Raw genomic sequence first — 17,383 nt, forward strand, 5'->3', positions numbered from 1 at the left:
CCCACAGACATGAGCAACCCAACAGGACCAGTTGGCAGCTGTAGCTTCAGTTTTGTGGAGTCCTTACAGTGCTTCCTGGGGGAAGTGTGCCAGCTTCTTCCCCTTACCCTGTCAGGATACAGGACCTCCAATCCAGCAAAGCCTAAGGTGGTAGGAATGGGAAACACATTCTACAAGTAGCTCACTGGGAATGGTGGTAAGAAAGGCCAATCCTATTTCTATCCTCTTGGTTCCTGCACCTTGAAGTTGGGAACAGGGAATCATATGCTGTCCATTGGTATAGTGCATGTATCCTATCCTGGAAAATAGAACCTTAATCCTACAGGATATTATATCTGAGCTGATGCCTAAGCTGACTCTGTAATAGGCCATTTCATTGTTCTACTAGATTAATTGCTTCTGGATGATGCTGTATACATAGGACCATGGATGTAATAACTCATGTTCTTTGTTTGCTATAAAACAGTTTCTTGACCTGAGGCAGTGTAATGCAGGATACTATGTTGATAATAGGCATTCTGTAGACTATCAGATAGTAATGATAGCAGAGGTACTGCTGGAAAGGAAGGCAAGCCTATATTAAGAGTGCAAATTAATTAGTATAGGAATGAATGAATTCCTCCTTCAGGGTGAAAGGAAATCAATGCACACAACTTGCTACCAAGTAGCTATTTGGTTTCGATAAAGGAATGGTACCAAATCATTGGTCTCTGCTGCTGACAGAGCACGTATTCAATAGTGGTAGTAACTAGAGCAGCCCTTAATGAGAGGAAAACCAAGCTTTTGGGCCCATACGTGGCCTCCCTCTATCTCTGTCACCGTGATTACTCCATTCATGGGTTTGCTGTACAAACCTGGAGTGGGTAAGGATAAGACTGACTGAAATCTATTGGAATCATCCTATCTGCCTAATTGTTGCTTCCTCAGGTGAGTTGACATTTCATGATACAAAAATATGCACATTTCACCATAATCAAAAGACTGTTTTTATCCTTAACTCAAGCCATGTCTCTCTATCAACATGGATGACCAAGGGCACTGTTAGAAGCTCTGTCCATCAGGAAGATTTTTGCCTCACCAGTAATCCATACAGCCCCCTCTGAGAGAGGCTGTAGTGGAGAAGCCAGTCACTGTTGTCTCACCCCAATTTATCCAGCCGGTCCATCCCTGAACACGGCCTACTTTTTCCTTATCTGTCACTTGGCATGTTAATATTAACAAAAAATAGCCGCAGTTCTTCACTTCCCCCGTCTCCATGCCTTTTGCCATATACTTTTGCATTGCCTTCCCACTGTGGGTGGAGCATTCTGCCTCACCTTCTGACTCTGAACTTAACCATGTGGTTTTGCTTTTGGCCAGTAGAATGTTAGCACATGTGATTCAAGCAGAGGCTTGAAAACTACTTGGATGGTCTTGCCTTCTCTTGTGCCTCTGCCACTGACATAAGAATATGACCAGGATAGTCTGATGGAGAATGAATGACATGTGGAACAAAGCTAAGTTGTTCTATTCACCCAGCAGCCAACCCCAAAATGTGAGCAAGCCCAGCCAAGATTAGAACATATGCCTAGCCAATTCCCAGCTGGCCGTAGATGTGTGAATAATAAATGCTCATTGTTGGTTCTCATAAAGATTTTTTTGGTTATTATATGGTATAACTGTAGCAATATATAACTGATACAACTGATCATAGGTAATTCCCCATGAGATCATAGGAATAGGTTGAAGGAGATACATTAGTGTAAGAGATGTAAGTGATAGGGGAATCTAGGCTATGTGTCCATGTAACTTACACATACCGTGTGCACTTGCTCAGGCTTGATCCCAAATGTATCATTTCTGTCAAATGATAGATTGCTACTGGGTCTATCTGATCTGATGATTTGGTGAATCTGATAACACCCACCTCATGATGGGCAGCTCTAGTTAATCACCTGATATCAGATTTTCAATTTCTGTTGGGTGTGGAGGTATGCCAGGAGCTGTTTTCAAGCAATTAAAAGGCATGACTTTGCTCTAGAACCTAAGATCTGTGATGTTAACTTTCTAGTAGAGTTTGCCAGAGATGCTACACAGTGCTCTCCATCAGGTATCTGTAGTGTCAATGGATAATAGGTCATGTAATCAGCTGAGCAGCAGGGCAGCTTATGTCTGTCACAGCCTGAACCTGGAACACAACCCTCTCTGCTCTGTGCTCCATTTGAAACTGGCAGCCTTCCAAATCTCCCCATCATAAATAGGTGAGAGCAGTATTTGGCTTTCAAAAGCCAAGATCCCCAACATGCTATACCTCGTTCTTAATGGTAGAGGGTACAACTTTAATAACTTGTCCTGTACCTCAGAGGGGATGTCCCAGCATCCTCCAGACCATTGAACCATTAAAACCTGCAAGGATCTGAATCTTCCATTTTCTAGCTTATGTGTGTCTTATAGGGCACCAAGATCCTTCCTACTTCCTCTTCGCCAAATCTTATTAGCCTGATTTACCAATACAAGTTACCAGCATGAGATTTTGAGGAATATCAGGATGAACAATATCCCTGGATCCCTACGGGATGTAGCTACCTACCACTGATTTTCCCAAAGATGTTGGCGCCACCCTCATTATTCACATTCTTTATTTCCTTAGTAAAGAGAGTTCTCTAGATCCTTCCTGGGAAAATAGTAGGTTGGTTCTCTCAGCACAAGAAATAAATCTATTCTGACATTCCCACCTCTCTGCCACTGACCTCTTCCTCAGTCCTTTGACAAGGCAGTTTCAGCATCTCCGTCTAATTTAGTATAGGCCATCACGACCAAGTTTCAAGAAGCCATCCCGACAGCCTGTTAGCACCAGTTCCATGTGTCCTTGCCAGGATGTTAAATGTTGAGTGACAAGAGTGCTCTCATGTCAATAAACTCTCTTCTATCCAGCCTTATATTCTGCCCCCTCTGGTCTGACACACTCCAGATCTATTCCCACACATGTTCTCCAGATTTCTGCCAATACTTGTTAGCCAGTTCTAAAATTCAGTAAATAGGCTATTTCTTTCCAGATCAAGGACTATATTTTCTCTCTCAGCTAAAACTTGACATTAGTTATTCTTCTCAAGGCAGTGGGGGAAAGACAAATTAAATCTTGAGGTGGTACAGCTCATGTTCCATGGAAGGTATCCATTTCAAGTGAAAACTGCACGGCCTCCAGGTAAGGCAAGGCTGCTCTCCTCTAGTAAAGGAGAAAGAGCTGCTTTGGCTGGCATGCTATTCAAGCTGGAAAATCTCTCAGATTTTCTCAGTCCCTCTTTGATATCAGGGCTATGGCGCTAGCAAAACAAATGTGTGGAGGCTGCACATTTCATCTCCTTTTCGGGTCTGCCACCCTTAAACTCTGGACCTGATTTTCACCACAGCTGTCCTATGGCTGAGGAAATAATGATCTCTTTAAATACTGTGAAATTGGCCTTTTGGCTTTCAGTGTGCCCTAAGATGATAGTTGATGGATCTGAGTCTTTTACTTCCCTTTTTCAAGATGTCCAAGACAACAAATGCTAGTCAATTCCGCAATCCTTTACCCCCAACCCATTCTACTGACAGAGCCGCTGGATAACTCATGGCTTCTTGTCCCAATCCACCACCACTAAGATTCTTATGAATTGTGAGGCACACCAGAGACTACCACTGTCCTGCTTATCCTAACAATAGGGTAAGTGATCCAGTTCTAGAAGCCTACCCTGGGGATGGTTTCCAGGGTCACTATCATACCAAAGTCCTATGTTCTATTCTTCCTAAAACAGATCTGGAGACAAACACTCGGGCACAAGATGTTTATTTGTGAACTAATCCCAGGAGACAAGAGTGAGAGAATAGGAAGAATGGGACAAGGGTATATTACCAAGATTTCCACTGTGGGTGCTTGGGACTTGATTCCAAGACCAACACCTCCTTAGAAATGAACAGCTCCTTCCCAGAATTGTTCATCAGAAGGACTGGAGAATGGACCATGTGTCCACTAGCCCTGGACCCAATGACTGAGGGCATTATTCCTCTACACTTCTGTGATATACTTGCCTGTACACCTGGGTGGCTCCATGGCATTATAAAGGACATTTTGTCAGAAAGTGGAGAAGTAGGGCATTCACTGCAGATGGGTTGCTATCACCAAAAGGGTGAGGGAGTCCAAGATTGAATAGAACTCTACGACACCTGTGACTGAAATCCAAGGTGGGCCTGGGGGATGTGTTGCAGGGCACTGCCAGAAGCTTCTGCTGCACACAATGCTGTTTCTAAAACACCAAATTGATCTGAACTTAACTTTTATTTAAAATGTATAATTTTCATCTTAGATATAAAGACAAATTGGATGGTAAGCCACACACGAGATTTCCAGAACTTTTTCATTACAAATTTTAGTTTTTAAAATCTTCCAAGAATGAGCAAAGGGTAAAAAATGACTAAATCTGTATCTTTACAGCCTGTGGTAATTATAATACAATTTTTAAATGTTTCCTTTTACACATCCCTGCAGAGTTTTTCTGTGAAACTTTTATATCTGAATCAGAGCATGGCTTCTGTTAGAGAATAAATTGTGTCCATGTGCTCTTGAAGAGTGCCCAGACAACATAATGTTCAGTGAAACTGTTTTGTTTCTGATCAAGTTCTTCACAAAAACAAACTCGATTTCCAGGATCCATGAAGAACTTAAAATGCCACAATTTAGTCCTGTACTTCACAGCTGCTGCAATAGTGCCAAGGCGTCTTTTCAAAAACAGTCACTTTTACCTTTCTTGTTGCGAAGATTAATAAACAAAAGCACTGACATTAAAAGGAAGTGTCATGGATTTTGAATAGGAAGCTTAAACAAGAGACATTTATCTTCCTTTGGAACGTGAAGTGTAAAGATTTTATTTGTGACTCCATTTTCTCTGTTCCCAAAACACTATTACTTTAGATTGGCAGCTTATAAGTGAATGAACTTGGGGAAAATTCATTTTACAATATCTACAAAATATTTATTAGTCATCTGTGTATACTTACATTCAAATTGATATAAGTAGATTAAAATACTTTAGAATTAAGCACTTCATAGTTAACTTTACAAATATTTTTTCTCAGTAAATTCTAAGTATTGGAATAATAACTTTTTAAATTTTATTTTTTATTTTTCAAAATTTACATCCAAATTAGTTAGCATATAATGCAACAATGATTTCAGGAGTAGATTCCTTAGTGCCCATTATCCATTTATCCCATCCCCCTCCCACACCCCCTCCAGTAACCCTCAGTTTGTTCTCCATATTTATCAGTCTCTTCTGTTTTGTCCCCTTCCCTGTTTTTATATTATTTTTGTTTCCCTCCCCTTATGTTCATCTGTTTTGTCTCTTAAAGTTCTAATATGAGTGAAGTCATATGATTTTTGTCTTTCTCTGACTGAATAATAACATTTTTAAATCTAGAAGAAATCTTAGCAAATATCTAGTCTAATTGCCTCTTTTTTTTTACCAATGAATAAATTGAAGCACAGAAGAGCTGAAGGATTCTCCAAAGAAATAGAAGAAAGAAAAGTTTATTTATATGAACAAAAATACTTCATCAGTTATGTTCTCATCTTAAATAAATTTTTAGTAATCGTTTTTTAAATTATTTTTAATGTTATTTTTGAGAAAGAGAGAGAGCACCAGCAGGGGAGGAGCAGAGAGCGAGGGAGACCCAGAATGAGAAACAGGCTCCAGACTCCAAACTCTGAACTCCAAGCTCTGAACAGAGCCAGATGTGGGGCTTGAACCCACAAACTGTGAGATCATGACCTAAGCTGAAGTCGGGCGCTCAACTGACTGAGCCACCCAGATGCCCCATTTTAGTAATCTTATTACGAGTTCACATTGTGGGGCACCTGGGTAGATCAGTTGATGAAGTGTCTGCCTTCAGCTCAGGTCATGATCTCATGGTTCTTGAGTTTAAGCCCCGCGTTGGGCTCTCTGCTGTCCATGCAGAACCTGCTTTAGATCCTGTGTCCGCCCCGCCCCCCACCACTTGCGTGCTCCCTCTTTCTCTCCAAAAAAAAAAAAAAAAAAAAAGTTCACATTGTAATCTGCAAAGTGGAGTTCTGAAAATTTTTTTGTTTATTTTTTTTAATTAATTAAATTTTTAAATTCTATCCAAGTTAGCATATAGTGCAATAATGATTTCAGAAGTAGATTCCAGCGATTCATCCCCTATGTATAACACCCAGGGCTCATCCCAACAAGTGGCTTCCTTAATGCACCTTACCCATTTACCCATAGCCCCCACCTACAACCCCTCCAGCAAGCCTCAGTTTGTTCTCTGTATTTGAGTCTCTTATGTTTTGTCCCTCTCCCTGTTTTTATATTATTTTTGCTTCCCTTCCCTTATGTTTATCTGTTTTGTATCTTAAATTCCTCATATGAGTGAAGGGATATGATATTTGTCTTTCTCCAATTCCACATATAAGTGAAATCCTTTGGTATTTGTCTTTCTCTGACTGACTTATTTTGCTTAGCATAATACTCCTTAGCTCTATCTATGTCATTGCAAATGGCATATTTCATTCCTTTTTATGGCTGAGTAATACTCCAATGTGTGTATGTAATATATACAATATATGTTATATATATGTCATATGTGTGTGTGTGTGTATATATATACATACATACCTATACACACCACATCTTTATCCATTCATCATGGATTAGAAGAACAAATATTGTTAAAACGCCTATACTATCCAAAGCAATCTACACATTGAATGCAATCTCTGTCAAAATTTCAACAATTTTTCACAGAGCAAGAGCACACAATTCCAGACTTCAAGTTATATTACAAAGCTGTAGTGATCAAAACAGTATGGTACTGGGAAAAAATAGACACATAAATCAAAGAACAGAATAGAGAGCCCAGAAGGGAACCCACAACTATGTGGCCAATTAATCTTTGACAAAACAGGAAAGAATATCCAATAGGAAAAAGTCTCTTCAACAAATGGTATTTGGAAAACTGGACCACTTTTTTATACCATACACAAAAATAAATTCAAACTGGATTAAAGATCTAAATGTCAGACCTGAAACCATAAAAATCCTAGAAGAGAACACAGGGAGTAACTTTGACATAGACCAACACAACACTTTTCTAGTATGTCTCCTGAGGCAAAGGAAATAAAAGCAAAACTAAACTATTGGGACTTCATCAAAATAAAATGTTTCTGCACAGCGAAGGAAACAATCAACAAAACTGAAAAGCAACCTATGGAATGGGAGAACATATTTGCAAATGACATGTCTGATAAAGGGTTAGTATCCAAAATATAGAAAGAACTTATAAAACTTAACACCAAAAAAATGAATAGTCAAATTTTAAAATGGGCAGAAGACATGAATAGACATTTTCCCAAAGAAGACATACAGATGGCCAAAAGATACATGAAAAAGTGCTTAACATCACTCATCATCAGGGAAATGCAAACCAAAACTTCACTGAGATATCACCTCCTACCTATCAGAATGGCTAAAATCAGCAACAGAAGAAACAACAGATGTTGGCAAGGATGTGTAGAAAAGGGAACCTTCTTGCACTGTTGGTAGGAATGCAAACTGGTGCAGCCAGTGTGGAAAACAGTATGGAGGTTCCTCAAACAATTAAAAATAGAACCCTACAATCCAGCAATTACACTACTAGGCATTGACCCAAACAATGCAAAAATACTAATTCAAAGGGATACATGCACCCTGATGTTTATAGCAGCATTATCTACAATAGTCAAATTTTGGAAACAGCCCCAAAACAAATATTTTTAAACAATATGTCATGTCCAAGTGGAGTTTATCCCAGGAATGCAAGATTGGATTAACACTCGAAAATCAATTTATCATATTAATAAACTAAAAGAAAAAGCATATGATCATCTCAAAAGGCACAGAAAATGCATTTGACAAAAGCCAATATCTGTTCCTGATTAAAAATTCTCAATGAACTAAAACTAGAGATGAACTTCCTCTATTTGATTTAAAACAAAACCAACCAACCAAACAAACAAACAAACAAAAAACCACAGCTAACATAATACCTAATGGTGAAAGGCTGAATACTTTTCCCCTACAACAGCAACATCCACTCTTATCACTCCTGTTCAACATTCTACTGGAAATTCTAGCCAAGAAAATAAGGCAAGAAAAGAAATAAAAAACATACAGATGGTAAGGAAGAAGTAAAATTCTCTTTACTTGCAAACATTTTTATCTATATAAAACAAATCTATTGAAATCTACAAAAAAGCTGGAGCTAATGAGTTTACAAGGTTGAAGGATACAAGAACAATATATAATAATTGTATTTTTATATACTAACAATGAACAATTGAAATTAAAAATTACCATTCACATTAGCATCAAAACCTATGAAATCCTTATGGATAAATCTAACAAAAAAATGTGAAATACAGGTACACTGAGAACTATAGACCATTGCTGAGAGAAACAAAGGAAGAATTAGATAAATGGAGTGATTTACTGTATCCATGGGTTGGAAGGCTCTATCTTATTAATATGTCTAGTCTTAGCAAATTGATCTGTAGATTAAATGCAATCCAGTAAAAATCCCCAAAGCCTTTTTTAAAATAGAAATTGACCAACAGATTTTAAAATTCATATGGAAATTCAAAGAACCTAGAATATCCAAACAGAAAAAGAATTAAGTTGGAAGACTAAAACTACTTGATTTCAAGAGTTATTATAACCTGTAATAATAATCGAGAAAGTCTGTTATTGGTGTAAATAAAGACAGACCAATGGAACAGAATAGAAAGTCAATGGAACAGAATAGAGAGTCCAGAATTAGACCAATACATATATGGTGCTAATTTCCAGCAAAGATGCAAAGGCAATTTAGTGGAAAAAGGGTAGCACTTCAACAAATGGTAATGGAATAATGGATATCCATATATTTTTAAAAGAACTTAAATCCATTCAAAACCTTATACAAAACTAGCTTAACATGTAAATGTAAAACCTAACAGTAGTTTTTTCAGTGACAATGATAGAGTAGGTCTTTGGAGTTGCCCATGGAGCTGGAGCTGTTGTGTCTCCTTCTACTTCCCATTGCAAACAATAAAGGCTCATCACACTGGGAAAAAACAAACTATAAGACTATAAACTTTCTAGAAAAAAAAAATTGGAGAAAATCTTGATGACCTGAGGTTGGGCAAAGAGTTCTTAAATACAAAAAGCATGATTCATAAAACCCAAACTAATAAATTAGAACACCAAAATTAAAAACTTCTCTTTGAAAGATACTGTTAAGAGAATAAAAAGACACACCATAAACTTGGAGAAAACGTATGCAAATCGTATATCTGATAAAGCACTTGTTTCTAAAATATAGAAGTCCCAAAGCTTAATAATAAAAAATTCAACCTAAAAAGATGGGCAAAAGATTTGAAAAATACTTCACCAAAAAAGGTATACCAATGACAAGCACATGAAAAGATGCACATTATTAGTCATTAGCAAAATGAAAATTAAAACCACAACAAAATACTTTCTTTTACCATTTTTAATTTATTGAGATATAATTGACACACCATATTATATTAATTTCAGGTGTACAAATAGGCATTTGATATTTGTAAACATTGCAAAATGGTCACCATAGTAAGTCTAGTTATCACTGTCACCTTAATAAGTTAATACAGCATTCTTGACTATATTCCATTACTGTCCATTTCCTGTCCATTATATCTCCACGACTTGTTTATTTTATAGTTGGAAGTTTACAATTCTTAATACCTTTCACCCATTTTGCCCCCTCAACCTCCCCCACACTTTGGCAATGACCAATATTGTTCTCTGTAGCAATGACTCTGGGTTCTGGTTGGTTTTGTTTGTTTTAGAACCCACATATAAGGGAATTCATGTGGCATTTGTCTTTGACTTAATTCACTTAGCATAATACCCTGAAGGCCCATTCATGTTGTTGCAAATGGCAAGATTTCATTTTTTTATGGCTGAGTAATATACCACAACCTTTCTATCCATTCATCTGTCAATGGACACAGGTTGCTTCCATATCTTGGTTATTGTAAATGCTACAGTGAATATAGGGGTGCCTATATCTTTTTTAATTACTATCTTCATTTTTTTCTTTTTTTGCGTAGATACTCAGTAGTGAAATTCCTGGATCATATGTAGCTCCATACTGTTTGCCATAGTGGCTGTACCAATTCATATTCCCACCAACAGTGCATAAGAAACACTTTTCTCCCTTTTCTCCACATCCTCACCAACATTTGTTATTTCTTGTCTTTTTGGTAATAGCCATGCTGACTGTTGTGATATCTCATTGTGTTTCTGATTTACATTTCCTTAATGATTAATGATGTTAAGTACCTTTTCATATGCCTATTAGCCATCTGTATGTCTTCCTTGGAAAAATGTCTGTTCAGATCCTCTGCCCATTTTTTAATCAGATTTTTTTAGTTATTGAGTTGTATGAGTTATTTATATATTTTATATATTAACCCCTTATTGTATACATGATTTGCAAATATCTTCTCTCATAAAGTACATTGTCTTTTCATTGTGTTGATGGTTTTCTTTGCTCTGCATAACTTTTTAGTTTGGTGTAGTCCCATTTGTTTATTTTTACTTTTGGTTCACTTGTTTTTGGAGTCAGATCCAAGAAACATCACTAAGACCAATGTCAGGAAACTTACTGTCTAATGTTTTCTTCTAGGAATTTCATGGTTTCAGGTCTTACATTCAAGTCTTTAATCCATTCTAAGTTAAGTTTTATGTATGGTGTAGGATAGCAGTCCAGTTTCATTATTTTACATATAGCTCTCCAGTTTTCCCAGCACCATGTACTGAAGAGAGTGTCCTTTCCCCATTGTATATCCTTTTATCCTTTGTCATAACTTAGTTGACTATATATGCATGGGTTTATTTCTGTGTTTTCTATTCTGTTCAATTGATCTATGTGTCTGTTTTTATGCAAATACCATACTGTTTTTATTACTTTTTTATACTGCTTTTATTACTATAGCTTTGTAGTATAGTGTGAAATCAGGGAGTAAAATGCCTCCAACTTTGTTCTTTCTCCATATTGTTTTGGCTATTAGAGATCATTTGTTGTTCCATATAAATTTTAGAATTATTTGTTCTAGTTCTATTAAAAAATTAGCATTTTGATAGGGATTGCATCAAATCTGTAGAGTACTTTAGGTAGTATGATATTGTTACAATATTAATTTTTCCATTAGCACAGACTATCTCTTCAATTTTTTGGCGTGTAAGTGTACTCTCTTGTGATCCTTTATATGTGTTTGGTATCAGTTGTAACTTTCTGATTTTATTTATTTAAATCCTCTTTTTTCCTTGTTGAGTCTAGCTAAATGTTTGTCAATTTTGTTTGCCTTTTCAAAGAACCAGCTCTTAGTTTCAGTGATCTTTTCTATTTTTTTGTCTCAATTTTTTTTCACTCTCACTTTTTTATTTCCTTCTCTCTACTAACTTTGGACTTTGTACTACTTTTTCTTAGTTCCTTTAGGTGTAAAATTAAATTGCTATTATTCTTATTTCTTGAGGTAGGCCTGTGTTGATATTAACTTCCCTCTTAGAATTGTTTTTGCCACATCCCATAAATTTTGATATGTTACATTTATGTTTTCATTTGTATCTATTTTTAATTTTTCCTTTGATTTCTTCTATGATCCAGTAGTTGTTCAGTAACATGTTATTTAATCTTGTATTAAATTATGTGTTAATTGTGTTAATTGTGTTAATTATGTATTTGTAGTTTTCTCATTTTTTTTCTTGTAATTGATTCCTATTATCATACCATTGTGGTTTAGAAAAGATGCTTGATATTATTTCAATCTTCTTGAATTTATTGAGACTTGTTTTGTTGCCTAACATGTAATCTATCCTGGAGAATGCTCCATGTGCACTTGAGAAGAACTTGTATTCTGCTGTTTTGAATCAAATATTCTCTATATATCTATCAAGTCTATCTGGTCTAATGTGTCATTTAATGACTTTCTTATTGCTATGTTTTCATTTTTTGTGTATTTACTATAAGTTTTTGCTTTGTGGTTACCATGAGGTTTATATATATAATCCTATATATAATAGTCTATTTTAAGTTCATAGCAACTTAAATTTTAACGCCTTCCAATACTACATTTTTATACTCCCCCTCTCATGTTTTATATTACTGATGTCACTTTTACATGTTTTTATATTATATATCCCTTAACAAATTATTGTAGCTTTTGTCAAATTAATTACTTTTGTACTTTAACCTTCTTAGTAACTTTATAAATGATTATTCCTACTCTTGCTATATATTTACCTTTGTCATTGAGATTTTTACTTTTATATGTTTTCTTGTTATTAATTAGTCCCATTTCTTTTCAGCTTAAAAAAGTTCCGTTAATATCTCTTGTAAGACTGATTGATAGTGATGAACTCCTTTAGATTATGCTTGTCTGGAAAACTCCTTATCTCTCCTTCAGATATGAGTGATAACCCTGCCAGGTATGGTATTTGGGGTTGGAAGTTTTTTCCTTTTAACACTTTGAATATGTCATGCCACTCCCTTCTGGCTTGCAAAATTCTGCTGAGAAATCTGCTGATCTCCTGATGGGGTTTCCTTTGTATGAAACAGTTTGTTATGCTCTTGCTGCTTTTAAGATTCTCTCTTTAACTTTTGACATTTAAATTATAATGTGTCTTGGTGTGGTTTTCTTTGAATTCATCCCTTTTTGAACTCTCTGGGGCTCCCTGTCCTGCGTACTTGTTTCCTTCCCTATGTTAGAGAATTTTTCAGCCTTTGTATTTTCAAATAAGTTCTCTGCTGTTTTCTCTCTCTCTTTTCCTTCTGGGACCTCTATAATGCAAATGGTATTCTGCTTGATGTGGTCCCAGAGGTCCTTTAATTAAAGTTATCTTAATTTTTTTTCATTCTTTTTTTCTTTTTGCTATTCTGTGTTGGCAAGTTCCATTACTTTATCTTTCAGCTCACTGATCCGTTAACTTCATCCAATCTGTTGTTAAACCCGTCTAGTGTATTTTTCAGTTTAGCTGTTGTATTCTTCAGCTCTGTGACTAATATTTGGTACTTTCTTCTATTTTCTGTCTCTTTGTTGAAGTTCTCAATGTGTTCATACTTTCTTCTCCCAAGTTTTGTGAGCATTGTTATAGCCATCACTTGAATTTTTTATCAGGTAGATTACTTATCTCCATATCATTAAGGTATTTTTCTGAAGCTTTGTCTTGTTCCTTCATTTGGAATATATTTCTCTGTTTTCTCATTTTGTTTGACTCTATGCTTCTATATATTTGATAAAACAGCTTCCTTTCTCAGTCTTGAAAGAGTGGCCTTGTATAAGGTGTTGATACTTCTTACTTTGTTTTGTTTTTAAGATTTTATTTTTTTAAGGTTATTTATTTTGAGAGAGAGACAGCATGAGTAAGGGAGGGGCAGAGAGAAGGAGAGAGAGAGAATCCCAAGCAGGCTCCAAGCTGCCAGCACAGAGCCCAACACAGGTCTTGAACCCATGAAACTGTGAGATCATGACCTGAGCCAGAACCAAGAGTTGGACGCTCAACTGACTGAGCTACCTATGCGCCCCTAAGATTTTATTTTTAAGTAATCCCTACACCCACCATGGGGCTCAAACTTACAACCCTGAAATCAAGAGTTGCACGCTCCACTAACAGAGCTAGCCAGGTTCCCCAATGATATACTTCTTGTTTAACTTTGCCATAGCACTTGGATGTCTTAAACCTTTGTGATTGTATAAACCTCTTGATTTATTCTTGATATGCCCCCATTGTTGAGGAGGTGTCAAGATCCATCAGTATCCAAGGGGAGGAAATCTCATTTAGCACTAGTTTCAGGCTGGTTGGAGGCTAGACCCTCAGGCAACAGCTTTTTTGTTTTGTTTTGTTTTAATTCCACTTAGCATACATTGTAATATTAGTTTCAGTTGTACATATATGTGATTCAACAATTCTACACATTACACAGTGCTTATCATGAGAAGTGCACTCTTAATCCCCTTCACCTACTTCACCCATCGCCCCACCCACCTTCCCTCAGGTAACCATCAGTTTGTTCTCTATATTTAAGACTATGTTGTTTGTCTTGTTTTTTCTTTGTTCATTTGTTTTGTTTCTTAAATTCCACATGTGAGAGAAATCCTATGGTATTTGTCTTTCTCTATTCCACATGTGAGAGAAATCCTATGGTATTTGTCTTTCTCTGACTTATCTCACTTAGCATTATACCCCCCAGATCCATTCACATTGTTGCAAAAGGCAAGATTTCATTCTTTTTATGGCTGAGTAATATTCCATAAGGCTGAGTGTGTTTGTGTGTGTGTGTGTGTGTGTGTGTGTGTTTATACACACATACACATGGATAAAAAAGATCTTTATCAACGTGGCACAAAAACAGACACTCAGATCAATGGAATAGAATAGAGAACCCAGAAATGGACCCAAACGTATGGCCAACTAATCTTTGACAAAGCAGGAAAGAATATCCAATGGAATAAAGACAGTCTCTTCAGCAAGTCATGTTGGGAAAACTGGACAGTGACATGCAAAAGAATGAACCTGGACCACTTTCTTACACCAGACACAAAAATAAACTCAAAATGGATGAAAGACCTCAATGTAAGACAGGAAGCCATCAAAATCCTCGAGGAGAAATCAGGCAAAAACCTCTTGATCTTGGTCTTAGCAACTTCTTACTCAACATGTCTCCAGAGGCAAGGGAAACCAAAGCAAAAATGAACTATTGGGACCTCATCAAAATAAAAAGCTTATGCACAGTAAAGGAAACAATCAGCAAAACTAAAAGGCAACCAACAGAATGGGAGGAGATATTTGCAAATGACATATCAGATAAAGGGTTTGTATCCAAAATCTATAAAGAACTTATCAAACTCAACACCCAAAAAACAAATAATCCAGGGAAGAAATGGGCAAAAGACATGAATAGACACTTCTCCAAAGAAGACATCCAGATGGCCAACTGACACATGAAAAAATGCTTAACATCACTCATCATCAAGGAAATACAAATCAAAACCACACTGAGATACCACCTCACACCTCTCAGAATGGCTAACATGAACAACTCAGGCAACAACAGATGCTGGTAAAGATGTGGAGAAAGGATTTCTTTGACCCTGTTGGTGGGAATGAAAACTGATGCAGCTGCTCTGGAAAACAGTGTGGAGGTTCCTCAAAAAATTAAAAATAGAACTACCCTAGGGCCCAGCAGTTGCACTACTAGGTATTTATCCAAGGGATACAGGTATGCTGTTTTGAAGGGGCACATGCATCCCAATGTTTATAGCAGTGCTATCGACAATAGCCAAAGTATGGAAAGAGCCCAAATGTCCATCGGTGGATGAATGGATAAAGAAGATGTGGTATATATATACAATGGAGTACTCGGCAATCAATAAGAATGAAATCTTGCCATTTGCAACAACATGGATGGAACTAGAGGGTATTATGCTAAGCTAAATTTGTCAGAGAAAGACAAATATCATATGACTTCACTCATATGAGGACTTTAAGACACAGAACAGTTGGGGTGCCTGGGTGGCTCAGTTAGTTAAGTGTCCGACTTTGGCTCAGGTCATGATCTCGTGATTCGTGAGTTTGAGCCCCACGTGGGGCTCTGAGCTGACAGCTCAGAGCCTAATGATGCTTCGGATTCTGTGTCTCCATTTCTCTCTGTCCCTCCCCCACTCCTGTTCTGCCTCATTCTCTAAAAAATAAATAACAAAACATTAAAAAACCAAACTTTGACATTGTTGTCAGCATTTAAAAAACAAAAAGACACAGAACAGTTGAACATAAGGGAAGGGAGCAAAAATAATATAAAAACAGGGAGGGGGACAGAACATAAGAGACTCTTAAATATGGAGCAAACAGAGGGTTACTGGTGGGGTTTTGGGAAGGGATATGGGCTAAATGGGTAAGGGGCATTAAGGAATCTACTCCTGAAATCACTGTTGCTCTATATTCTAATTAATTGGGATGTAAATTTAAAAAATAAAGTTAAAAAAACATCTTTATCAATGGATCTCCATCAATGGACACTTGGACTACTTTGATAACTTGTCTATTGTAAATAATGCTGCAGTAAACATGGGGATACATATATCTTTTCAAATTAGTGTTTTCATATTATTTGGGTAAATACCCAGTAATGGAATTACTAGATAATATGGTCCTTCTATTTTTTATGTTTTAAGGATTACTACAGCTTAATAATATATCTTGAAATCTGGAACTATGATGCCTCCAATTTTGTTCTTCTTTTTCAAGATTGCTTTGGCTATTCAGAGTCTTTTGTGGTTCCATGCAAATGTTAGGATTGTTTATTGCAGCTCTGTGAAAAATGCTGTTGGTATTTTGATAGAGATTGAATTAAATGTGTAGATTGCTTTGGGTATATAGACATTTCAATAATATTTGTTACTCCAATCCATGAGCATGGAATGTTTTTCCATTTCTTTGTGTCATCTTCAATTTCTTTCATCAGTGTTTTATAGTTTGCAGCATACAGATCTTTCACTTCTTTGATTAGTTTATTCCTAGGTATCTTACTGTTTTGGTTGCAATTGTAAATGGGATTGATTCCTTAATTTCTGTTTTTGCTGCTTCATTATTGGTGTATAGAAATGCAACAGATTTTTGTACATTGATTTTGTATGCTTCAACTTTACTGAATTCATGTATCGGTTCTAGCAATTTTTTGGTAGAGTCTTTTGGGCTTATATATACAGTATCATGTTGTCTACATAGAGTGAAAATTTTACTTCTTTCTCACCAACTTGGATGTCTTTTACTTCTATTTGTTGTCTAGTTGCTGTGGCTAGGACTTCCAGTATATCTTCGAAAACAGTGGTGAGAGTGTATATCCCTGTCTTGTTCCTGGCCATAGAGGAAATGCTCTCAGTTTTTCCCCATTGAAGATGATATTAGCTGTGAGTTTTTCATATCTGGCCTTTATTATATTGAGGTATGTTCTCTCTAAACCTACTTTGTTGAGGGTTTTTATCATGAATGGATGTTGTACTTTGTCAGATGCTTTTTCTGCATCTATTGAAATGATCATATGGTTTTTGTCCTTTTTTCCTCTCGATATGATGTATCATGTTGATTGATTTGCAAATATTGACCTACCCTTGCATCTTGGGAATAAATCCCATTTGATCATGGTGAATGATATTTTTAATGTATTGTTGGATTCTGTTTGCTAATAACTTTTGAGGATTTTTTCATGTGTTCACCAGAGATAGTCATCTATAGTTCTTTCTCTCTCTCTCTCTCTCTCTCTCTCTCTCTCTCTCTCTCTCTCTCTCTCT

At 36.4% G+C, this 17,383-nt stretch overlaps 1 protein-coding gene across 3 annotated transcripts in view; it reads left to right on the forward strand.

The window, feature by feature from the left end:
* WASHC3 (WASH complex subunit 3) overlaps positions 1 to 17,383 on the forward strand; it is a 97,120-nt gene that overhangs the window by 53,482 nt on the left and 26,255 nt on the right. The window contains exon 7 of one of the 3 annotated variants that reach the window (XR_005795347.1): positions 8 to 196. The exons of 1 other annotated variant lie outside the window; for it this stretch is intronic. Coding sequence is in view for 1 of the 2 variants with exons in the window: in XM_040491074.1 (XP_040347008.1) it covers positions 8 to 44 (37 nt within the window). In the remaining variant the exon portion in view is untranslated. Of the gene's footprint in view, positions 1 to 7; positions 4,584 to 17,383 lie in introns of those variants that run through there. One more of the 3 variants, XM_040491074.1, reaches the window with a different exon arrangement.

The sequence above is a fragment of the Herpailurus yagouaroundi genome, unplaced genomic scaffold, assembly GCF_014898765.1.
Source record: "Herpailurus yagouaroundi ecotype Mexico unplaced genomic scaffold, PumYag 182, whole genome shotgun sequence".
In the NCBI taxonomy this organism is placed as follows: Eukaryota; Metazoa; Chordata; class Mammalia; order Carnivora; family Felidae; genus Herpailurus; species Herpailurus yagouaroundi.